Source organism: Manis javanica, chromosome 1 (assembly GCF_040802235.1).
Source record: "Manis javanica isolate MJ-LG chromosome 1, MJ_LKY, whole genome shotgun sequence".
NCBI classification, from domain to species: Eukaryota; Metazoa; Chordata; class Mammalia; order Pholidota; family Manidae; genus Manis; species Manis javanica.
In genome coordinates, this window is record NC_133156.1 from 22,811,984 (window position 1) to 22,837,377 (window position 25,394).

At 50.0% G+C, this 25,394-nt stretch overlaps 1 protein-coding gene and 1 non-coding gene across 3 annotated transcripts in view; one reads left to right on the forward strand and one right to left on the reverse strand.

The window, feature by feature from the left end:
• Positions 1-1,217: 1,217 nt before the first annotated feature.
• On the reverse strand, positions 1,218-1,322 carry LOC118971397 (U6 spliceosomal RNA). The gene has a single exon (XR_005059811.1). It is a non-coding gene; the product is annotated as a U6 spliceosomal RNA (small nuclear RNA).
• A 5,682-nt stretch (positions 1,323-7,004) lies between these two features.
• LOC108401443 (guanylate cyclase soluble subunit beta-2-like) overlaps positions 7,005-25,394 on the forward strand; it is a 43,341-nt gene continuing 24,951 nt past the window's right edge. For both annotated transcript variants that reach the window (XM_037011588.2, XM_037011580.2), the window contains exons 1-4: positions 7,005-10,364; positions 11,867-11,894; positions 12,388-12,461; positions 24,191-24,285. In XM_037011588.2, coding sequence (XP_036867483.2) covers positions 10,285-10,364; positions 11,867-11,894; positions 12,388-12,461; positions 24,191-24,285 — 277 coding nt within the window. In that variant the 5' untranslated portion in view covers positions 7,005-10,284. The remainder of the gene's footprint in view (positions 10,365-11,866; positions 11,895-12,387; positions 12,462-24,190; positions 24,286-25,394) is intronic.

Consider the following 25,394-nt stretch of genomic DNA (forward strand, 5'->3'; position numbering starts at 1 on the left):
TCAACTTCTGTATTTTATTTTGCACTTGTAATCTAAAGAAAGCAAGAGTCCTCAGTGTTTTGAAACAGATCAGTAAGTTGTAAATGGTTAGGGAAAATCTAAGTAATGAGCTGCATTTTTAAATCATAATAACACCTGAACTAGTCAATAATTCATACAAGCAAGACATGCCCAGTCAGATTTAAAGCACAGGTCAAGATGAAACACCATTAATAGCAGTGAATTGGATACATGTGAACCTTGTGTGGTGTCAATAATAAACATTCCTGTTTGCAGATATCCTTAATTTTTACCATCTACTGATTTAAATTCAAATCATATTTTATCTTAAGAGACTACTTGGTCACTCTGTAGCACTCTACCCATTTTCCTGAGAGAATTATAAAATCAAGTGAAAGAAATGATGTTTTGGTTTTCACAAATTGGAGATTTCAGATCAAAGAGGCATGTGTGTGTATGTATGCATGTGAACTCAGTTGTAGAACAAATGCAGACAAACTGAATCTAAAAGTTAATTTTTTGCATCAAATCTTACATTTGTATAGGTATGTAAAAGATCCTATCTCATAAATGATATATTGACCTATATTTTCCTTTGAACTGTGAAGTATAAAATGAGATGTAACATATATTTATTGTTAGTCTTACATTCTCTGTGAAGTTGGCTACCTCTGTAATGAAAAAGTGAACAGATATGGACAATAGGTTTATGCATTTTAGGCTGTAACAATTATACTCATTCTCACCCATTTCTTTCAAAGGGGGCATTTTCCAGGTATGTGGTTAGTCAGTTCCACAAGTGTATTTTCAAAATTATGTGGAATTTAAATGTCTGCATGGAATTTACATGTCCTGTGACAAGTGCTCATTTAAAAAAAAATTATCTAAAAAGAAACATGAATTATCCTTGTGCAGCCTTGAAATTTCATACTGGGGAGATTTTCTTAGTTTGGGAATTCTGCTGTGATGGCACACCTGGTGATCAGATTTTACCTTGTTTGTAGCTTCAAAATTATCTAGATCTTAGGGATTAAGGGCATATTAATTTATGGTTCAAACAGTTGGCATGAAGGAGAACATTATCTCACATAGATAATTCTGAGAGAGACACAGTTATAATGCACAATCACTGCAACTGGTTTTTTTTTTATAGTGGGAGAAAGTCTTCTGTTTTCTTTTTCATAAATTTTAGCATTATGAAATATAATTTATGTATAAAAATTATGGAATTTGTCACAAAGTTGGGTGTCATCCCTTATGCAGGGGCCACGCTAGTCTCTGTGTCATTCCAATTTTAGTGTATGTAGTGCCAGAGCGAGCACTCCTTCAATTGCTTTTTAAAAGAGGCTCACTGGGAGTCCTTTTTCCTTGGAGTTGGGTTCCAGGTGTTTGCGCAGGCTTGCTAGGGACCTTTTGGGGAGCACCTTGGACTGAAACCAGTAAATAAAAATGACCTCTGTAGTTACTGCGTTTATCTTTCCCTGGACCCTTCATAATCTTTGAGGGGACCCCGGGGTGGTGTTTTTATTCCAGAGTTCACTCAATATTTATTGTTAGGCTTTCAAAGTTTCATTTCTGTCATTTGTAAACTAAAATGCACCTTGACATCAAAAGTGCTTGAGGTGGAGCTAAGCAAAGACACACTGAAGGCATCTTGGAGGGTCCCAGCGCTCCTCAACCTATGAAAAGCCCCGAGATGTCTTGCAGTCTAGAAATTTGTTTTACTGTATTTAAGTCAGCACTTTCCAAATGTATCCAACCAAGGAACACTTCATTTTTATTTTTCCTTCATACCTATTAACATGCTTCAGTGTTGGTGTTCTGTGGGAGTGATGACCTGTAGGAGAGTCTATGTCACGGGTACTAGGCCATCCCACAGATGTGAGCAGCGGCACCTGGCCCTGGCATTCTTGAACTCCCCAGGAAGATCTACCAGCCGTTTCTGCATAGGACGACTACCAGCAGTTCACTGCAACTTCAAACTTCCTAGGCTGGCTGAAGGTAGCGGCTATCCCAGCAGTAACTAGGGGCATGCTCCGGGTTCCTGGGGCTTCTCCAGTAGGTTCAGAGACTGGCCCTCTAGGCCTAGCACTTGGTCTGCCCCAGAGATGATGGAAAACGACTGCAGCCCCCCAAGTCTGAGAATGAGAGTCGTTGATGTGGCCTCCTTTGCCCTTAGATGCTGCTGTGCAGAGATGACGTTCATGCTACTTCTCCCTTCTCCCTCCCCCCTGAGTGGCTTGGACAGGATGGCCTTTGGTAATTAAGTCCATGTCCTTGGAGAGGAAGTCCTTTGACAGCTAATAGTACCGGCAAAATTTTGAGATCCTTGGCATCAAGTTTCAGTGAGTTTTCTTTTCAGGCAATATGATTAGAATTCTATTTAAGACATAATTTAAAAAAGTCAGCGTCTGTTTATATTGCATATAAGTTAGATCTGTTGTGGAGAATTTCATGTTGAATGTTTATCTTAGGAGCCAGCAGAGGCTTTTCAGTAAAAAACTGGAATGCTTCACGTGAGCCTCTCCCTTAGTCGTGGTGGGCCTGGTCGCGTTTATATGTGTGCAGTGGGCGAGTGGCTGGAATAAGCTTTAGTTTCTGTAATTTCTAATGTAATATGCAGTGAAGCTTTACCCCTACATGAGTAACAGTGAGTCTTTAAAGTGTTCCACAGACCCGTAGAATCCTAGTCCAAGGACACGTCGTCACTCAGCGTGCGTAAGCAGCAAAGGGTGACTGTGGGAAGCGGGCAAGCCGTGGGCATTTCAGGGTTGGAGGGACACCGAAATGCATGTGAGAGTGACAGGGGGATAATACTGCTCCAGCTCTAATTTGTTCAGTGATCATCGGCAGGTTCTGATGCTTTAACCAATATGACAGCATGGTTACTTCGTCTATTCATTTCTTTACTCATTCAGTAACAATTTTGGTGCCAAAGGCCTGGGTTCCAGGAAAGCCTTCTTCCTCTGCTCACCTTCCATTTAGCTCAGGTGGAAATGTTCCTGAGCTTGTCAACATAAGCCCGTCACCCTCGCTTCAGGCTGCTTCCTCAGGGAGGGCCTCAGACATGAGGGCGTGCAGAACCTGGCCCCTGGCTCGCCGCTTTCCTGTGTGGCTGTGGAGGAGGTTGCTTGGTGTAAGTTCTGCAGCCCAAAGCATCGACTCGGGCCGGCCTGGGTGCCTGGCGGTGGCCCTGTGAATCCCTGCAGGCTGCTTTGCAGCTCTTTCAAGCCAGGACAGTGCAGGGCGGTTGGGGCAGGGGAGCCCAGGGGACACTGGCAGCGACAACTAAATGCCAACAGGCCCCGTGGATGTTTCCTGCCCAGATGGAGGCCCTGACCCTGAAGGTCAAAGGATAGTAAACACATGGTCACCTGTTGGTGAAACAAAACCCACACCCCTGCAGAATCAAAACATGTCAAAGGCGTGGAGGCAAAGGTCAGGAGACCCGACAAATCGCAGTATTTAGAATCATGCATTCAGGTGTTTGTGTAATCGAGTTAGGGTGCTGGCCCACCAATGTGGGGGCTTCAGAGCAGAGATTTACACCCAGACCCTAGGAAAACCCAACTGCGGGCAGGAGGGGGGCCTCCCCATCTGCTGCTCCTTAATTCTCCTCCCCTCACCTGCCTGCCACAGTGCCCACCTGCAGGCAAGACACAGAACTTTTATTTTCCATCTCTGCCTGCTACCTATCTCTACTTTGCTCTGAAACTTTGGGCGAAACCCTTGACCTCCCCAAGCCTCTGCTGGTTTTCTAGAACATGGGGGCCAAGACGGGAGGCCTGCCCCAGAGTGACCTTGATGGATGAATGAGCAGAGCCAGCCCGACTCCAGCTGGGCTGTCTCAGGGACAGGTGCCTCCATCCTCTCGGCCCCTCAGCCAACAGACATCGGCCGTGACTCCTCTCTAGTGTATTCCCCAGTGTGTCCTCTCTGGTATAACTGTCTGGCACGTCAGCAGATACCCAGTAGGGTAGGGGAAGTGCAAATGGCCAGGGGAGGGAGGGAATGGACAGGTGGCTGGATGGCCTATGTTACCTTGGTTCCAGCGTGCATCAGGGCAGACCTGTTAGCAGTGGGCTCTCTCTTCTACTAGAGTCTTCCTTGCCCCCGCTTGGGCACAAACACATTTCCAGGCTTCAGGCACTTAGCGCCAGGGGCCCTCTAGGCTGAAGCCAGCCCGTGAGGCTACATACCACGGCATGCACCACAGGAGGGGGTTCGACAGTTCCTGGGGCCGGCACACAGACTGGGCGTCTTGGTCCCAGCTTCCCGTACCTCAGGGTGTCCAAGAACACGAGGAGTCCGTACTTGGTCGCTCAAGGCCGGTGCCCTGCCCGGAGTTCAGACATGGGCCCAGAGGGCAGGACAGGTAGCAGCAGGGGAGGTTTCCTTCTCTGAGTTTTAGGGCCCATAGTTGCTTCTGTTCTTGCCTCGCGCCCGCCCCCAGAAGCCACCTGGTGGTGCCTACAGCCGGCTCCAGCTTAGGCAGGCAGTGTCACTCACCCGCATGTCATAGGGAAGCTTAGAAGAGGCAGAAGGGCCAGTGGAGCTCTGCCACCTCATCCTGATAACAAAACCAGAAAAGTACATCACCAGGAAAGAAAACTATGGACCAATATTCTTGGTGAAGACAGATGCAAAAACTCCGAATGAAATACTAGCAAACTGAATTCATCAGCACATTAAAAAGATCATGCGATCGAGTAGCATTTATCCGTGGGATGCACGGATTGTTCGACATCTGCAAATCAATCAGCGTGATGAACCATCAAGCGCTGTGATATATCATATTCTTTGAATGAAAGAAGAGAATCCTATGATCATCTCAACAGATCAGGAAAAGCATTTGACAAACTTCAACACTGACTGATGCTAAAACTTAAAAAATTAGGCATAGAAGGAACACATCTCAACATAATAAAGGCCACATGTGACAAGCCCACAACTAACCCAATGGTGAAAGGTTGAAAGCCTTCCCTCTAAGATCAAGAATAAGACAAGGGTGCCCACACTCACTGCTCATAGTCAACACAGTACTAGAAGCCCTAGTTAGAGCAATCAGGCAAGAAAAAGAAATAAAAGAAAAAAATACATAAAAAATCAGAATTGGAAAGTAAGAAGTAAAATTGTCTCTATTTGCAGATGACATGAATTTATATATAGAAAATCCTAAGGATTCAACCAAAAAATGTTTAGATCTTTTCAACAAATTAAGTAAAGTTGCAGGATACAAACTTAGCATACAAAAATCAGTACTGTTCCTATACACTAACAATGAATTTTCTGAAAAAGAATAAATAAATTGACCCTATTTTACAATAGCCTCAAAAACAGTAAAATACATAGGAATAAATTTAGCTAAGGAGGTGAAAAATCTCTGCTCTGAAAACTGTGAGACACTGATGAAAGAAACTAAAGAAGACACAAGTAAATAGAAAAGTACCCTGTGTTCATGTGTTAGAAGAATTAATGGTGTTAAAAATGTCAATACTACCAAAAGCCATCTACAGATTCAACACAACTTTTATTAAGATTTCAATGGCATTTTTTACAGAGGTAGAAAAACACTCCTAAAATTTATATAGATCTACAAAAGACCTCAAATAGCCAAAGAAATCCTGAGAAAGAAGAATAAAGCAGGAGGCATTACACCTCTTGATTCCAAACCATACTATAAAGCTATAATCATCAAAACAGTATGGCACTGGCATAAACACCACCGAGTAGACCAATGAAACAGAACTGAGAGCTGAGAAATAAACCCAAAGAGACCTAGTCAACTAATATTTGACAAGGGAGCCAAGATTACCCAGTAGAGAAAAGACTGTCTTTTCAATAAATGGATATTTACATATAAAAGAATGAAACTAGAGCCATGTCTCATACCACTCACAGGAAGTAATTCAAAATGGATTAATGACTTAAATATAAGACCCGAAACCATGAAACTCCTAAAAGAAAACACAGGGAAGGACTCCTTGACGTGGGTCTTGGAGATGACTTCATGGATATGACACCAAAGTACAAGCAACGAAGTCAAAACTGAACAAGTGGGATGATGTCAAACTTACAAGCTTCTGCACAGGAAAGGACACCAGCAAAATGGAAAGGCAGCCTACAGCATGAGAAAACATTTTGCAGACCATGTATCTAATAAGGGGTCAATACACCAAACATGAGAAAAACTCACACAACTCAATAACAAAAAACCAAATAACCCATTTAAAAAAAGGGGCTAATGACCTGAAACAGACATCTATGTCTACAAGAAGATAAATGGAAGGGCAACAAGTACATGAAAAGATGCTTCACGTCGCTAATCCTCAGGGAATGCAAATCAAAACCACAATGCCAGGTCGCCTCACACCCGTCAGAAGGGCCACCATCCAGAAGACAAGAAAAGACAGGTGCTGGTGAAGACGTGGAGGAAAGGGTGTCCTTGTCCGCAGTGTGAATGGGTGTGGCCACTGTGGACAGCACTGTGGAGCTTCGTCAAAGAATTAAAAATAGAAATACCATATGACCCAGCAATTCCACTTCTGGGAATATATCCAAAGGAAATGAAAACACTCAGAGAAATCTACACCCCCGTGTTCGCAGCAGCATTATTTATAATAGCCAAGACGTGGGAACAGCTGAAGTGTGCACTGATGGCTGAATGGATAATGAGATTGTGGTATATAAGCGGAATAATAATGAGATATTATTCAGTTATAGAACATGAGGAAATCCTACTCTTTGTGACAACAGGGATGGACCTTGAGGGCATAATGCTCAGTGAAATTAGTCAGAGAGAGGGAGACAAGCACTGTGTGGTCTCCCTCATATGCGGAGTCTGAACACAAGCCCAAATACATAGAAACAGATCAGGTCTGTGGTCGCCAGCGGCAGAGGGCGGCGGAGGGGAAGCAGAAGGCAGGTGCCAGCAGGGACGGACCTCCGGGTGAAGCCCCGCGTGGCCGTGTGCAGCCTGGGGGCCGCTGCTCACGCCGCCGCCCTGCACTGCACAGGCGAGCTGTCAAAAGAGTATGTCCTTGGAGTTCTTATCATAAGGAGAAAATATTTCCTTTTCCTCTTTCTTTCTTTTCCCCTTATTGTTTCTATCTTCTGTAAAAGTTTTCCTGAAGATTCTTACTCACAGGTGACCCTGTTTTTCCCACATGCTGAAGCTCCAGATATGAAAATATGCCTGAAAGAAATGTGGCTCTTATGCCACCGCTTACCGTTGACCGAGTCACGTCTACCTCAAGCCATCTTTCGTGGGGTATTAGTCCCACTAAGGAAGAAAATCTAGGCCAGCCCTGAACCACCGGTGGTGTGGAGCGTCAGACTCACCTTTCTCCCTCGCTGGGCGCCCAGGGCCTGCCTCGCTGTCCTGTGCACGGCCTGCCCCTCGGAGGGCGCGCACTCTGCCGGGCGCTGATGCTGAAGGTTGTTTCTGTCTCTCTGATGCACCACGTCCCAGCTCATCTCCTGTGTCCCGGTCACTCTTAGCAGCCCCAGCTGAGTGCAGGCTCAGTTTGTGCCTCTGTGTGTACCAAACTGAGGCAGCTATACTCCCAGAAATGCAAAAATAAACACACACCAAACAGGGGATGGTTATATTTATCAGAGAGAATTGTCTTCCCAGAGCCGCTGTCCGTGTACTCTCTCCTGCCTGTTTCCCGCCTCACCCTAGAGACGTGCAACTCTAGAAGGCCTCCCACGGTGCCTCCCGCACCCCCCTTGTCCTATGAAAAATGAGAGGTTTGTGTTTTTCACGCACCACAGAAGATGAGAGGGGTCTTCAGGATCGCATTACCTGTGTCAAATGAGGCTGAGTTACAAACCCAGGTCTAATCTGGGAAATGAACTTTGAACTCTTCAATGCACCAAGCATGGACTAAACGTTAAGAAGCCAGACACAGAGCAGAACATACTGTATGATTTAGTGACTGTGAAGGTCAAGAGCAAAACTCATCTATAGAGACAGTGACCAGAAGAGCCCTGGGGGCAGCGGGCCGGCTGACCGGGGCTCGGGCGAACCTTCCGTGGTGATGTAGATGTACGACCCTTTGATCAGGGCGTGAGGTCCACAGGTGCAGGCGCTTGTCCCAGGTCACGGAGCCGCGAGACCAACGAGGGAGCAGCAGGCCCAGCACGGCAGGAAGGCCCCTCACGCCATGGAAGAGAGACGGGAATTCCCATGCCATGAAAGTCCCTCACTCAGATGTCTATGCAGTTGGAAAACAGAGAAAATGTCAGCCAATTTTCCAGACCGTTTCAAAATCCATGCATGTTTTTCTTCATGCACACACTGCCTGTGTCTTATTTACAAAAAGTAGTCCTTGGGGTGGCAGTTGTGATTAGGAAAACTGGCAGTGAAAATTAACACATACCCTAAAAGAGAGATAATTGCTCTGCTGCCATACACAACATTATTACAGAGCGGTATTCACTGAGGAATTCACTTGGTCCGCACACGCTCGGTCTTGTTCTAGGCAAGATCACCCCTTCCTGGTCACCCTGAGGACAAAGATGCCACGGCCTGTGAATGATTTGCCATATGGTGCTTAACACCAGAATCAAAATGAGCTTGTGCTTTTTGTGTGAGAGGCCGAAACTTATTAGAAAATCAGAAAGCCTAATTTTCACCAAGTTCCTGAGACCTGCCATCTGCTACATGAGAAAGAAAATGGATACTTTTTTTTAAACCTTTTACTTATTGTGAAGTGTGAGAGTGCTGGCGTGTTTGCACAATCAGGGCTGGGGGCTGGGGGCACAGAAGAGACAGCAGAGCAGCCCACTTGGCAGGGGAGAGAGAGGCCGCCAGCCGACCGGGGGCTCAGGCTTGGGCAGCGTAATTAGTGCCGTCCCCCATCCTGGAGAGGCCAAACTCTCCATTTCAGAAAGGGAGAGGTGAGGGCTTAAGGACGCCCCAGTCTTTCCGAGGATCAGGGCTCTCCATGCAGGGGGCAGTGCAAGCCAGACCGGAGGGCCGCAGTCACGGAAGCCAAAGGCCTCGATGGGTGGAGGCGGGCGGAGGGGCGCCGGCGCCTCCCAGGGCAGCAAGATGGGAAGGAAGAGTGACCTGGCGGGAAGGGAGAGACTTTCAACGCCGCCTGGGGTCTCACTCTCTGTGCGGGGTGTTGAGGATGGAAAGATAAAAGGCTTTGCACTTTCAGGAGGACACCACAGGCGGCGCCTCGGCCTCTGACATCGTCAGGTCCGTGAGATGCTGCCCTGACCATGAGTCACACCCGAGGGGCTGTCCTGTGCCTCCGGGCAGCCTGGGGGGCTTACCTCTCCCCTCCCCTTGAGTTCATTATGTTTATTTTTCGCTCCTGCACTTAGAGCAAAGCTGGCGTGTCCGGGGAAGTGCTGTAGGCCACACTCATTGGACCTGCTTAGTGTTGGGGGGTGGTTCTGTCCTCTGATCACAGTCCTCAGGAAGCAGGCTGCCAGAGCCTGAGGTGGGGTCATGGGAGGGAGGGGAGGGGAGGTTTGAGGCAACACGAGATTTCACAGAGACCGTTTGGGGTCACGTTCTGGGCCAGGTGGGCCATGCTTGGACCACATCCCAGGAGGGTTGGCCAGAGAGTGAGAAAGACCTCTCAGCAGGCCATCCCATCTGCAGCACAGCCTTCCTGCAGGAGCCTGGTGGCCTCTCCAAGTCCCAGTCTGGGCTTCTAGGGTGCCCTGGGGCCACGGGCACTGAGACTGGCTCCCTGGGAGCTCAGCCCACACGCTTATCACCTGGCATGACCCTGGCACCCTCTGCACCCCCTGAGGGCTCATCACACAGGTAGGGAACAACAGCCATCAGTCTAAGCAGACGAATGGGGACTCAGCCAAAGCTGCCTGGATTTCAGGAGTCGGCCTCCCACTTAAGCCGAACTGGGAGAGAAGGCTTCCTGGAGAACCGGCCACTGGCTGCTCTGAGGGGTGACCAGGTGGGACGGGGATGAAGGAGATTCTGAGTTTGTGGGGAGATCAGATGGGAAGTGAGGGTGAGGCATGCAGGCGGGCTGGGCGCCGCTCCAGGCTGTGTCCCAGCGCAGGGGTGGCTGCCCAGGGCTCTGAGGGCCTGTGACCTCAGGCAGGGCAGAGTGGTGGGGCTGGCGGTGGCCACCTGGGAGAGAAGTTCAGGTTTCAGGCTGCACCCCTCAGGGAAGATGACTCCTTGGAGAAGCAGCCTTACTTTTTTCTCCCCCTGTGACCCAGGGCTGACAGTTAGCTCCCGGCTGAAGGCCCCTGGCACCTCCTGATTTCCCCGGGGGCTGCCCGAGCCACTACAAGATGGGCTTCTTCAGCCAGGTGGCTCTAGAGCTGGTGCCCTGCTGGACCGCCGAGCCAGGAGACGGCTGCTGGGCGACATGGTATGGCCCGGCCCCAGCCCCTGTCCTGACCTCCCCTCGCCTCCCCTTTGTCGAGCACTTACTGCTCAAAATACGGATTGTCTGAAACGGCTGACAATATACCTGTTACCTTATTTACTCCTATTACAACCCTATTACAACAAGAAGGGGGCCATTCTCGTCCCCATTTTCCAGATGAATCAACTGAAGTCGGGAGACTTGGTGCAGGCAGGGCCAGGGTTACGGCTCATAAGATGGGGGTTGGTCAGCAGGTAGGCCATGCAGGTGGACCCCAGAACTGTTACTCTCCACCCCCCAAAACTGTAATTCTAGAAGAATTAGCCCTACTATTTCCAGATTAGGTGTCTCACTGATGCTAGATTCACCGAACATGGGCAACATGTCACCCCACGTGGTGCCCCCAGCAGTGGCCACCGGGTTCCCAGCCTGGGCTTCCTTGGTCACACACTAGGAGCTTTGGCGGGCCGTGCAATGCTCACCTTACACTAGGCCCTCCTTCGCAGGGACCACCAGGGTAGGCAGCTGCTACCTTTGTTAACATTGGGTTGATTTTAAGTGTCTGGAGGTATTTAAAGATTTTCATGAGTTCAAGCTTGAGGGTTCAGTCCAGTACTTGTTTATTCAGTGTTTATTAAGTACCTACTATGTGCCAGGTACCATTTTGGCACATTAGTCAAGTATCGGTAAGTTCCACCTACTTCCTGAACCCGAGGAGCTTGTAATTAGCAAAGGAGAGGGGAAAAATTATATGTAAAAATAATATATACATAATACATACACATACATGTGTGTGTGTGTCAGGGGGCATTGGGTGTGCACATATGCCAGCCAGCTAGCTGAGACATGTGTGTGTGCATGTGATATTTTAAAGCAGTCCTGTGGGGATGAGGATGGGGGGCTGAGGGCTGCATCTGGGCCCCGGGCAGTGCCTGGCCGAGGGTAGGAAGGGCTCTAGACACAGGCCCCCTGCAGCTGCGGCTTGTGCCGTGGGAGGCCTGCCTCCTGTGTTCAGGGCGGGCCAGCGGCAGGTGTGCGCAATAACAGAAACACAAATCAAGACAGTTGTCAAGAGTGTTGGGAGGCCAGGCCAGGGGGCTGTAAAGGGCCACACCTGGGGGGCAGTAGAGCTGGGAAGGATGGAGCAGGTGGAGACGCCTTCCTGACGGCGGGAACCTGGAAGCCCCCCGGGGAGTCCATCCGTTCTGTGCCAAGGAAAGAGCTGCTGGGGTTCAGAGCCTCCCTTTCCCGGCTGCACTGGCCTCTTTCTCCTAAGAAACCGCCACGTGCACAGGGCCAGACTTGCAAACCTCTAGCCTGATTATGAGCTGGGTTCTTCCCTCTATGAAGATACCTTTCCCAAACCCAGCTCCCCGGGTGCTTCCAACTTTCCAACCGTATGAACCGGCCAAGGCCCCGAGCTCAGGCTCCGAACTGTGGAGAGGGGGCGGGGGCGGCCCGCCCTCCCAGCAGAGACATCCCCTTTCACTTATTTTTATTTTCAGCCTGAGGAGGAAGGAAGGACGGCCACAGGTCCGTGAGTGACTTCTCCTCATCCCTGTGTCCTCACTGTCCTCTTTGCCCTCCTGGTATTTCCTTCAATTTCTGGGCACACACACCCCTGGTGCATTTTCATAAAGAAAAGAACAGGTCCTTTCCCTGCCTTTCGGACACGGCAGCAGGCAAGGGCCTTTCCTCCCCACGCCCCTCGCGTTGTCTCCAGCCCCCTACCCCCACCGCCGAACCCCGCTGTGGTTTTGAACTATTCTCACCAAGCAATTCCTTACTTGGGAAATAATCGCGATGAACCCCTTCTAATTCTACCCCGATTTCAAACTGAGCTCTTGTGTTTTCTGTGTGAGCTGGGCGTGAGCAGGGCTGCTAAGGTGAGCCCCCGGAACCCGGGAAGGCGCAGCTCCCATCCCCGGGGCCTGCGGCAGCCCCCTCCCTGCAGAGGCCCCTCCGGCGTCCGGAGGGGATGCTGGGCTCCCTTCCTCACACCCCCCCCTCTGGTCCTGTGTTCCAGTACGGATTCATCAACACCTGTCTGGAGTCGCTTGTGAAGGAGGAGTTTGGTGAAGAGACATGGGAAAGACTGAGGTGAGCACAGGGGAGGCGGCGGCGGGGAGGAGGCCCCGTGCCACGCGCTGACTCCCGTTCTTGCAGGTTGCGGGTTTTCCCTGACCTTTGCATCAAGACAGTTGGTTGTTACTAGGGACGTCAGTCCAGGTACCTTAGGCCTGCCCACTAGATACGGAACAAGCCTGCTGCACCAGAGGGTCCCCAGGGGAGGCATCCATCCCAACTCCCCCAGCCGGCCTTGGGACAGGGTTCCCACGCGAATGATGCCACAGGACTCTACCTTTTAATGGCAGAGGAGGAGCAGCTGCATTGTTTGCACTGCACATAAACGGAGCCTCTGAGACCCCACCGAGTGGGGAGGCCGCCTCTGGGTCTGGCCAGTTGCTCCTTGGAGTTTCCTTAGCTCACGGTCGCAGGTTCTCCTTGCCGCCTCCACCCGGTAAGCCCTGACCCCTGCGTCGGCGTCTCCAGGTAGTGTCCTGTCTGAGTCCTTCAATCTTGGGCTATCCCTCTGCTTTCTTGGAGGCTTGCAGCCTTGAAATGTCAGAGGATTGGGCTGGGAGGGTCTCAGGAATCTCCTGGTTCTGGGAAGAGGGAAGAAGAAAGAGATGGAATGTGATTGGCTTCCTCAGTTGATCAATGTGTGCAAATTAAAACAATTTGTCACTGCTTTGCCCGTTGAATATCCAAAAAATTTAAGTGGTAATAACCAGTTCTGGGTAAGACGGTGCAGAATGAGTAATTGCTGATGGCGTTGTAAATTGATGCAGCCCCTTGGGAAAGCAACTTGACTAGATGTACCAAAAGCTATGCAAATGTTGATATTCTTTAAAGTAGTAATTCCATTCTTGAGAATCTATTCCCTTAGAAACAAACACACCCACAGTACACACACACACACACACACACACACGTACATGCGTGTGCGTGCAAAGAGATGTAAGGTAGCCGTATATTTAAAAAGGAAAAAAGTAAAAAACTGTTTTTAATGTTCAAAAGCAAGCCAACAGACAAGTGGAACAGCAAAAGAATTATGCATCATTATACGTGATCTCAAAGCTCATGAAGCAACCTATACAATTTTACAATAGTCATTAAGTAAAAAAACAAAAACAAAAATAAAGAAACCAGACAGAAACTTACACAGCCTCTGGGTGAATCACACAAATGAAAAGTGAGAAGACCAAACTCATGATAAATCGTGATTGAATTGGGAAGATGACCTGCTGAGTGGCTTTTCTCTAACACCCTAAGTTTCCTTTTTCACTGCTTTTGTAATGTAAAAACAATTGGGGTCGCTTAGTGCAAACTTCCCCTCACCCCCTCCTATTCCCATTTTGCAAATAAAATCCTTAGAGCCGAGCATACAGGGGACTAGGGAGCATGAGGCTAGACTGGGGGGAGCCAGGCCGGCCCCACAACCCGGGGCCCCTGCTCTGCCCCGTGCCACGGTAGCCAACGGCTAGCATGTCCGTGCTGCCCCCTGCTTCCGGAAAGGCAGCCCCAGGCCGTTTCCATAGACCCTCTGGGGTGATTCACTGAGAGTGCAACGAGTCTGGTGAATGGAACCTGGAGCTCTGGCCTCACAGTGGCAAAGTCGCTCATTTCCAGACACCCCAAGGAGGCAGGCACCCTAAGTGGTCATAGCCGACAGAGCTCGCCCAGGGGAGTGCTTGAGAGATGATCTAGCCCAGATCTTCTCATTGCACCGTTGAGAAAATCGAGGTTCCGAGAGGTTCAGGGTCCGGCCCAAGGCTGCACAACAAGTGGGCAACAGGGCCGGGGCGCAGCGTCTGTCCCTTCAGTGCCCTTCTCCCCGCCAAGGCTGCCTGTAGGAGAGAAACATTTGAAGACCACGCTTCAAATGGCTATTATACTGAAAAGGCTCCATCCACTCCTAAGGAGAGGAAGGGACGGCCTCATCTCACGCCCTGTGGGCCAGGTCCGCACTGGTCTCACTAAAGCCCAAGAAGAGATTGAAGGCAGGCAGGCACCCATTTCCCCGCGGAGGAAACTGTGTCCCCGAGAGGAGCTGCTGGCGGCCACACTGCTAAGGAACAGGACCGGGACACGAGCCCAGGCCTAAGGCTGCGCAGGCTCCTCTTTCCAGCAGGTGGCGCTGCCAGGGAGAGGGGAGCCTCTGGGTGGAAAAAGAGGGGCATCTCTTTAAGCGCGACTCCTATAGTGCTTGGTAAACCAAGGATTAAAGATTTAAAGAAGCCGTGTGCCTGTACGGTTTCTAATCTATCAAAACATAACATCTACGCCTGGGGCATAGGTTCACGGCACATGGGAAACTGGGATCATTTGCAGCAAACTGGACAGGAGCAGGTCGCGTGCCAGAGTGTCAGCTGCCCCAACCAGGGTGCAGCCAGCCAGGACGAGGGGAGGAGACGTGGCAGGTGCAGCCAGGCCGTGGGGTGGGTGTTTCAGGTGGGCTGGGCACCAGCTTGGGAAATAAAATATTTGTGCCCTAAGCTGTTGGAGGTGGCTGCCAGTCCCTGGGAATGTGCGGCTGTTCAGCAGGGACCCTGTAGCTGCACCACCTGCAGGCTTGGGACCCCGGGAAGTTCCTTAGCCATTGTGATGTGGGTGTTCCAGCGTAAAATCATCGTTGAAGCAGCTAACCTCCCAGGGGTGGATGCAAGGGCAACGGGAGACACTACAAACAGGGCACTTAGGATAAATGCCTTGCTGGCGGTGGGTGGCCAGCAAATGTAAGCTGTTACTGAGCTAATGCTCACTGTTGGCTTGTCTGTAGGACTCCGGTCCTCCAGCGGGTTGGGAGCAGTGGAGGGGCAGTGAGTCGCGCATCCCACTGGACCGGATGCGAGGCCAGCCTCTGCTGCCTGGGACCGTCTGCTTCACCCCACAGCTGTCCCCCCCAGTGGTAAAGTGGTAATAGGGGAATAATGCGCCTGTCTCCTGGACTGAGGACAGGATCGAGAGGGAGATCCACCCAAGGACATAGTAGCCACTGGGAGTGTCCTTCCCCCTCCAGTATGCAGGTGTGACATCAAGGTCAGGTCCCATTCACCGGCACACTTCGCTGCTGATCAGATAACCAAGGCTTCTGTCTTGTTCCTCAAGGCATCCTCTTCACCCGGAGGAGGCCTGACTTCCTAAAATTTGCATCCCTTGGTGTAGGGCATTGCCCCTGTTCCTCTCTGCAGACCGATCTTGCCAACACCTGCTGTGAGCCATTGGGCAGCCCAGCCCGGAGGAACCCCGCAAACTCCAGTGAGAGGGAGGGAAGACTTGACTTTTGGGGACTGATTTTTGACTCATGATGCTTGTGTCATCTGAATTTCTGGTCAGGATTTTAGCCTCAGTCCAGCTGCTAAACTACAAGAGTCTGTCCTGCCTGGCGGAGGTCAGGGTTCTGGAAGTAACTGGAAATAAGCAGAAATGGCTGCCACAGGCAGACACAGGTGGAGGTAAAACATGTTTTATGACAGGCAACTGAGAAATATTGTGCAAAGGAGGCCTCTTGCCTCCCCTGCACTGTGGAGCAGCTGTGGTATGAGGCTGCCAGAACCCTGATCAGCTGAGATACTCAACCTACCTTTGCAAACCCAAGAGGAATCCAGCTTTCCGTGTGCAGGTGAAAGAGGCTTTTTCCTTTTTGTATCCTTGGTACAACCAAAGGGAAGGTAGCTTTTCTCTTCCTGCCCTAGAAGGGCGGTTCTCATAGCATCCCCCAGTGAACAGGAGGCCCTGGCATCTCCAGGAACTCCCAGGTGACAAGGACATTTGAGTGCAGGTTGCGAAAAAGAGTGTAAGGGAGTCAGAAAAATACGTCTGGGAACAGAGAAGCCAGCAAGGCCATATCCTCAGTTGGTTGACTATGTTTTATCTCTTGAATCGCACAGCACCAGCTCTCTGCTTAGTTGGGCCTCAAAGGATATACCCACATATTCAGCACTAGACACCTTGTGATTACATTGGAAATGCATGTTTAAACCAAAGCAAAGCCTATCTAACAATTCAGCCAGCAATGAAAATTGCATTATATCACAACTTTTTAAACAACAAAAAAGCTATAGTGCAGAAAACTCAAATTAAGGCAAGATTATTTGCTGTATAAGGTATTTGCTTCAGGCTACATTTAAATAACAAATTCCCTGGTGCTTTTAAAATAGAATTTTAGCTGAAAAAGAAAAACCCATCCATTTCCTACATAAATTTTAAGAAGAAATGATTAGGAAATATGAGATATGTCTCCAGACTTTAGGACATAAATTTGATTTTACATGACATAATCAGAAACAGATGTTTCTCCTCCTTTGCTGCATTGTTTATTTCCTCTCATATAAGCTGGACTTCCAGATTTTTAATTAGGAACCACTCTTTTATAACCTCCTGGCTAAAACCTTTATGAAGACTTAACAATGAGAAGCAACTGATAGGTTGGTAGGAGTAAGGCCCCTGGTGTCAGATGAACCTCCACATTTGCCTGGATCATTTATTATTGACCCAGGCAGGCTTATTTATTTAACATGTATTTATTTAGTTTCTGCTATGTGCTGAACAGAATTCCCGCACAGAGGATAGTGGTGGAGGGAAGAGATGATGGCTGGGTTCCCTGGGAACTTGTATTCTGATGTTGAAGGTGTGTGTGTGTTGTGACGGTGGGTCAGACAACAAGTAAATAAAGAATTAAACATAAGTCTTTCAGGTTGTGCTAAGTGCTGTAGAAATATAGGGTACTTGAGAGGGACCGGAGAGAGAAAATGCCAGCTTCCTTGAGGTGGTCAGAAAAAGCTTCTCTGCAAAGGTGGCATTTGAGCTGCAAGGCATGAAGGGGGCGGGGAAGTATGTGTTCTAGGCCGACAGCAAGTGCAAGGGTCCTGAGGTGGGACTGAGTTTAATAATTCGAGGCCCAGAAGAAAATTCAGTTTGACTGGAGTATCATGAGTGAGTGAGTCTGGTAGGAGATGAAAGTGGAGAAGTTGCCAAAGATCAAAATATACAGGTATGTGGAAGGTGGAAAGGAGGTGAAATCTGATTGTGGTGATATCAAGGTCTCTGAGCCTGGGTGTCCTCGCTTGCAAACAGAGCTAATAACAATACTCATCTCACCCGCTTGTGAGGACGGAGGGGCTAATACAGGGCATCTGGCTCCTAGTCTGGGGCTGTGCACGATTCACCACGTGGGCTGATGTTTGAGGAGTCTGAATGGGCCTCCAGGGGTAGAGGACCTATGAAGAGGCTCTGGGTGGAGATGTCATGATCGGCATACTCTCTCTACCATGTGAACAAATGTTCAGAGGCAGGGGAGTGCCCGGATAGTGTGTAAATGTACGGACAGAAGATGAGTGAGTGGCTTTCCGTGTGCAGGTGAAAGAGGCTTTTTCCTTTTTGTATCCTTGGTACAACCAAAGGGAAGGTAGCTTTTCTCTTCCTGCCCTAGAAGGGCAGTTCTCATAGCATCCCCCAGTGAACAGGAGGCCCTGGCACGGTGGGTTTGGGCGGGTGACCACCAAGCGCAAACCCGTCACTTGGCGGGAGGTGGATGGGGCCAGGGACTCCTAACAGGAGGCTGGCAGAGGGCTCGAGAGGGTCTGAGCACCTTTGTGGAAATGTGTGCCTGTGTCTGCACGTGTGCTCTGGGAGGCGGGTCCACGGGATTCATCAGAACTCCCACGAGCTATGACCTAGTATGTTCTAGGATCCCTGCCTGTACATTCTTGGGATTTCTGCTCTTACTATATAAAAAATGGTCCTACCATTCTGACATCTTGGAAAGCACCTTCAGGTACACTGGGAAGTATCTGAACAGAAGCAGTGAGGAGGCCTCCCTCCCGTCCCCTTCTGCTAGGCCGCCTGCTTTCCCCTGACTCACCAAACCTCTTACCCCTTCCTTAGAGAGGAGCGCCCCCTCCCTCTGTCTCCCTCCGTCTCCCTCCCTGTCCCCTAAGCTGCCTCTAGTTCAAATGTAGCTGAAGGCAGAGAGCTCCTGTTTTTAAGCTTTTGTTGAGGAATGCCGTGTCCCTGTTCCTCCTCCATCCCTGGCCAGGAGCGTATTTGTTGACTTATGTGCCACCACAGATGTCAGACCTAGAAGCACCCTGGGGAGTGTCACTTTGGGATTTCTCAACAGAGAGACTTATTCCCCAAAAGGTCATATCAGAATATTCAAGAACTTATTAGCACATTTAAAAAATATACTTAATATTATGACATTATTATATTTAAAAAACAGAAATTGTTTTTCTAATCAAGGCCATTGAAAGTAAAATGAGAAGTATTTTTGTTTAATGGGGATAAATGGAAGATCGGTTTTGCAGGTATTAGGAGGCCTGTAGCTTAAGTAACTTAAAGAGCCTCCTTTGAAAAAGACTCTAAAGCTACAAATAAAAATTTAGCTACAAAAGTGAATACTTCCTTAGAATAAGAAAAACATTTGAAAAGCCAGTAGATAATATAAACATCAAGAGTCCGAAAAGCACCATAAGTCCATTATCACTGTCATGGGTTAACTGCCGACCCACTTTTATAATATCTTCCCTGCATCTTTGGCTTTTGCCCATTTATATGACAAGGATTCACTAAGGTAATTTTCCACAAAGGGAATAGAATGGATATTCCTAGCATGGCTAGCTGAGAACTGTTCTTCCTGTGTTTTATTTTGACTGATCGCTTAGACAAATTTCTTTCTGCACATCTATAGCTTTCTCAGCATTTTCTTGCTGTTTTCCTGGTGCCAAGTCCCAGGAGAATGCCAGTCCCCCATCTCCCTCTACATGTCTCACCCCCTTCCCCCACCTTCCCACGCCGTTTTAGGGCAAGTTCTCTGGGACAAGGTGGCCCCCAGTCAGTTGCCGTTGGGGGGGCACATTCAGATCTGGATGATTTTGAGTCTACTGGGGAAGGTGGCTCTCGGGGCTGGGTGGCCCGCAGTCCTTCCCAGGGGCGCTGGAGATTTCCACCAGGGCATATGGGGGACTCTGCCCCCACCCCGGGCTGGTGGCGGCCCCAAACTGGAGGAGGCTGGGCAGGGCTGCTTCCTTCCCAGGAGCCCGGTCAGAAGGTCCCAAAGCAAGTCCCATCCACTCTGGGCTCCATTAGAACTTCTCATTTTGGTCTTAGGAATCATTTTTACTTTTAAAACTCATTGAAGACTCCAAAGAGCTTTTGTCTCTTGGTATTTACTGTACTGGAAATTAAAACAGAAATTTTAAAAATGGTTATCTATTAATACATCTAAAAATAATATTATATGCCAGCATAAATAACATGTGTTTATGAGGAACGCTATTTACTAAAAAAAATTAGCGAGAAGAGTGACATTGATTGTTTCACATTTTTTGCAACCCTCTTTAATGCTTCTTACTAGAAGATAGCTGGATTTCACCTTCTGCTCTTTGTTGTAATCTGTGTTTTTTTTTTTGTTGAAATATAAAGAAAGTACAGAAGGAGGAGGGACTTTCATACTGTTTTCAGATAATTGCAGAGATTCTTTCAAACCTCAGAAAATTTCCACCTGTGATTTTTCTCCAAGATCAGTTACAATGCTGAGTGTGGAACACCAGTGACCTTCATACTCTGACTTGAAAATCCCTCGGCCTGTGTTCCGCTTTGAAAGAATTCTCTTACCATCACTTTGTGCTGTGGGGTGGTAGTCGTTTGGGAAATAGTAGCTGAGTCGTGCAAATCTTACGAATACTGACATAATGCATTATAAATATCCCATCCGCTTTTGCCATATCACCCCATCAAAGCCTCTGAGAACTGAGAAGCTAAGAGCTCACAATGGCAGATGCAAGTTTTCCAAAATTCCAATTTCCACGTGAAACCTCAAGTTTTATCATTGGCACCAAATTCTGCCAGTTGCTTTCCTAGAAGTGACAGGCTAACTTTGTTCTTTTTAAGAAAATGTGTGTCAAATATCCACGGCTAAGGAACTGTTGTTCGGCTGTCAGGGGCTCCTTCAAGGAGAGATGAGGTTCCGTGGGGACACAGCTAATGCAGCTCATGGAAACGCCCACAGACATGCCCTTCCTTGAGGTGCCCACTCTGCTTCTGTGTAGAGCATGAAGAAATGCTGTATGAGCTCAGTACAAAAGGCAAATAGTCCTAATTTTATTGTGAAAATGGTTTCGACCTCATGGGCCCCTGAAAACATCTTACCCCCCAGGAGTTCCCTGGAACACAGTTTGAGAACTGCTGGCTAAAGTGGCGGGGTGTCTCTCAGTGAATGGCACCATGGGTTGGCTGGGGAGGGCAGAGGGCAGGGCAGGGCAGGTGGACATCAAATCCTCACAGAACACCCGAGTACCCAGCGCTGTCACTGTGACCGTGGGGCAGTGGAGGCGCAGTGAGGTTCGCTCCAAGCCAGCCAGCCCGGGCGGGCAGAGCCGGGGTGAGTCCCCTGGGTCCTGGCTCTGGTACAGCGGGCGTGCAGGCCTCTGCTGCATTAGGTTGCCCACATTTCGTAAATCTCTTATAAATAACGGGTTCCTATTGTGCGCCAGCTGCAGTGCTAGGCACTGAAGATAGGGAACCAAATGACGTTTGCCTGCTCTTGGGAGCTGTCGTCTAGGAGGCCCGTGGGTGGGGACACTGAAGGTTCCAGGGGCAGCCAGTGCAGAGACAGGCGTGTATGGGACTCAGGAGCTCAGAGGAGGGGCCCCGGAATCTGAGTGTGGGTCAGAGTGGCCAGTCAGGAGGGAGGGAGGGAGAACCCGGCAGGGCCTGTTGCGGGAACTGCCCAGTGGCTGGAGGAATGGCCGGGGGTGCGGGGGTCACGCAGGACTGCAGTGCTGCCTCAAGAACAGCAGGCTGACGCCCCTCTGAGTACCGGATGGTCATGGCGCCAGGACAGGCTCCTCCCCCCAGCTGCACGCAGGCCACAGTCACACACGCTGGTCCCATCAGTTCCCTGCCCGCCAGACAGCAGCTCTTGAAGGAACCATCCCCACAGCTTAGAATCAAGCCCGTTTTCTTGGTCTGGAACTTGCTACAAAGCGCTGATCGTTTTTCCTGTGGACCTTGTGGCTCACTCTGGACTCTTAGGACCATTGCATGTTTAGTAACGTCGAGCAACCTAAGAGCTCTAATTCGTAATCGGCTGCCTTCCCAGACTGAATCCTAGACAGTGCTTCTGAGCAGGGGTTTCCCAACCTGGAGAGTAATCTGAGACAGGTGGTTAAAAAAATGCAGATTTCCAGGCACCATCCTCAGGGCCCAGTCTTCTGCATGTTTATTTTGCTTTCTAAATTGTCCTGGAACAGGCAGCCGGGCTCTGGTTTCCTGCCCAGATGTTTTGGGAATCACTAATTGGGACTAACTGACACACATTTAATGGCTGACTATTCCACTTTAATGCTGATTCATCAGACCTGTTGAATATGTGTGTACGTGAGCACCTCTGCGGTCGGCCTTCCCACATTACGTGAAATACACTCCCTGTGTGAGTGGTAGCACTGAACTCTTCATCTCCACATTGCTTTTGCAACCCCTCATCTCTTAAAAATGTTTTTTGATGACCAATTTTCTCCCCTTCTTCTTATCAGAGTTTTGTCATCTCATTACATAGATCAATTGGCTTATTTATTTTCTTTAATCTTTCATAACACTAGTATGCAAGTGTGCTTTCACTCTGGGAAGGGTTCTACGCAAGATCGTGGAGATCAGTAAACAAGGCTGACAGAGCCCGTGCAATCCTAACAGTCTAGGCATGTCTGGCATCCCAGAAACATACAAACCAAATAAATATTTGACACTAAATTATTGTCAGCTCAACTCACAGGAAGGAAGAGGCTGCCAGGCCCAGACAGGGATGAATGTGTGGTCCCACCAGAGAACTGAGGTGAGCCCCAGAATATTAGGTTTCCAAGGGTCCTGGGGGTGATATAATCCCTTTTGAGGCCTTCAGAACAAATTAGGACAATGTGCCAAGTTTAAATTTGGGTCTTACTCATCAAGTTTGTATTTTGCTCATAGGCTTGGAAGCAGGGCACGAATTTTCACAAAGGTTCACAGTCCCTGGAGGGGGGTGGGAAGTGATGCCAGCATGCTGGGGAGCGCCCCACTTGAGGGCGTGGTGATGGCTAACAGCGCCCCTTGTCTGCCAGGCCCAACTCCCAGCTTTTCTGAAGGGCTGTGCTGCGGTGCCTGGAGACTGCTATACGGACCTGGCCCCAATCAGGAAACCTCACAGGCAGAGGGAAATCCAGAGAGCTTCTAGTCTGGCGTTGGCCAACTCTGGGGGCCCCCAGGGCTGTCTGACGATCCCCGGGGAATGTGTGGGCAGGGAGGAACATGCATTTAAAAAAAAGTTTGAGGAACACTGACCTCACCAACCATATCCCTTATTTCTCAGAGGAGGAAATTGAGGTGCTAAGAGGGGGAGTGATTTGTGGCCGAGGGCAGGCTTGGAGCCAGAGTCCCTGACCCCAGCTCAGTCACCACCCGCCACACGGCGCCCCTCGGGTTTTCATGACTCTCTTGCATGTATGCGCAGCTGTGCACGCTCTCCAAGCCCTTTCACCCCAGTTCTCCTTTTTCATCCCCAGTCCTTCTGTCAGAAAGGGCATTAGTGCCCCGCCTTAGTGATTAAGGCAAAGCCCAGATGGATAAAGGGACACTTGCACAGAAAAAAATTAAGATTTAGGAATGAATAAGGATCGCCACATGTTGGAGTCTTGGTGTCTAGAGGCAGGATCCACCCAGTGTGCGTTTCCCCAGAGGGCAGAACGAGTGCCAGTGGGTGAGGTCGCAGTGGGGAGACCTCACTCGCTGGCACTAGGATGCCCAGGACCTTCCCTGTCCCCTGAGTGACGGCGGTGAGCTGTCTCTGAGCATCAGTGTCCTCGACACTAAAGGGGACCATCAGAAATAAGGCATCTCTTTGGCCAAAGGCAGGTGCTCAATAAACAAAAGGTATTATCAGGGTCCAGAAACAGGTTTCGGTTCAGCCTAAGACAGCTTTCTATCGAAGGGAGCAGTGGGTGCATGGAGGGCGCGTCCTCGCAGGGGAGCCAGCCCCTCGTCACTGACGTGCTTGAGAAGGAGCCAGAAGGCCAGATTCATCGGACAGGAAACTGGATTAGGAGATCTCACACCTCTCCCTGTTCCAGGATTCTGGGATGTGCTCTGGGGTAAACTCGGATGTTCTGTTCTCTCCTCGGCTCTCCAGACACTGTCCGTGCTGCCCCCAAGCCCACATCTCTGTCCAGAAGGCTTTTCCTTGCCTGTCGGTCCTCATCTCAGGGAAGCAATCCCTGCTCAGCCTCTTTGCCCTGAACTGCCTGACTTGCTGACCACAGCTTCCGGGTTCACGGAGGCAGCAGGCCCTCTGACTACCAGTGAAGCCTACTCACCAGGTCTGGTAGCTGCTGCAAGACTAGCATCCACCAGGGGCTCAGATGGCCACATTGCAAGACAGTGAGGTTCTGTCTGCTTCAGGGGACGAGGTCCATAACCCTGAACTGCCCTGCGTCAGGTTCTGCACCCGCCCTGGGCACAGAGCTACTGGCTGGGGCTCAAAGGCAAAAATCAGTCACAATGCCCAAGATCTGGGGGTGAGAGTGATGACCTTAAGATCAGCTGGGGAAAACCGGAGCCTCCTGTGGGTGCTTGAGAAGCAGCTGGCATCTCAGGAAGACCTCCTGGAGGCACTCACGAACCCGCCACTGCTTCACGGTCGGGGGGTCTTGCGCCATTCAATCTCGCGGTCGGGCATATATTCTCGAGGCAAAGCTCCAGCTGCTGCTGTTTCACTGTCCCCGTTTACCTTGCAGAGCTTCTGCACAGGTGCAGGAAGGCTTCCTGACCTACACAGTGTATGACGACGTCATCACCATGTCGCTCATCCAGGAGGCCTGCCGGATCCTGGGTAAGTCGGAAAGGACTCTGTAGCTAAGCAAGTGGATCCTCATTGTTCATGACAGTCCTGTTCTAAGGTCTCTGTGGGCCCTGAATCAGCAAACCCTGAGCCATTGCTCCTGGGGCATCTTCAGAAGTAAGTTCCCGAGAGCGTCCGATCACAGCATTTTCCTGAGCAGATAAATGCATGGGCTTGTTGTGTGTGTTTCGGTTTAAAGATACCTGTTTGAATGTGTCCTGGGTCACTGACCCTGGGCTCATGGCCATGTAACACATGCCTGAATGGGCGTTTTCACTGTGTCTCTGAGGCCCGGCAATTGGCCTGCAGTCCTCAGAAGCTGAGGGAAAACCTGGCCTCAGGTGCACAGTGACCAAGCCTGCAGAGATGGGGCTTCTCCGGACTGCAGCAGGGATGTGCAATGTGCCCGTGCCGGGTGAGGCCTTGAGCTTATTCCTCCTTCCTTTGAATTTCAGAGAAATTCTCTGATGAAAATAAACAGTCCCCATGCAGGTGGGGCTGGTACTGTGTGTCTCACGCTCCGGCTCATCTGCTGGACGCCAGAAACCTTCGGGAGTCTGCCTCTGGGAGAAGCCCCAAGTCTCTGAGAAGCTGGGAGTGGGGGGCCACTGAGGCCTGGGGAGGGGAGCATGCGTGAGCAGCACGTGCTCTGCAGCTAGGGGCTGCCTGCTACCTTGCTCCTCTGCTGCACTGGCTGGACTCAGACCCGCAGAGTCAAGCAGGGGCCGGCGGGGTGGCCAAGGTGCGGTGGTGACAACGAGCTGGGGGGAGTCTGGGGCACCGAGGGGTCATCCCTACCACACACACGTGTGTTGCTCCCCTGTCATTTGCCCCCTGCACCTCCAGTAGCCCAGCTGAGCTGTGCCTGAGACAGGACGTAGGCGCTGGAGCGAGAAGCCTGTCTGCTCCATCAGCTCCCGGAGCCCGGCTCTAAGAGAAGCCACGTCTCCCAGGTGCCTGCTAAGCCGGTGTGCAGCCTGTCTCCAGGTGACCCTGGGCTGGGAGGCAGGCCTCCCAGCAATTGCACCATTGCCCCTTCCAAAGAGCTTCCCGGGAGGGTTTCTAGAACCGTGGGCACCTGCTAACCCCACCCTGCCCCG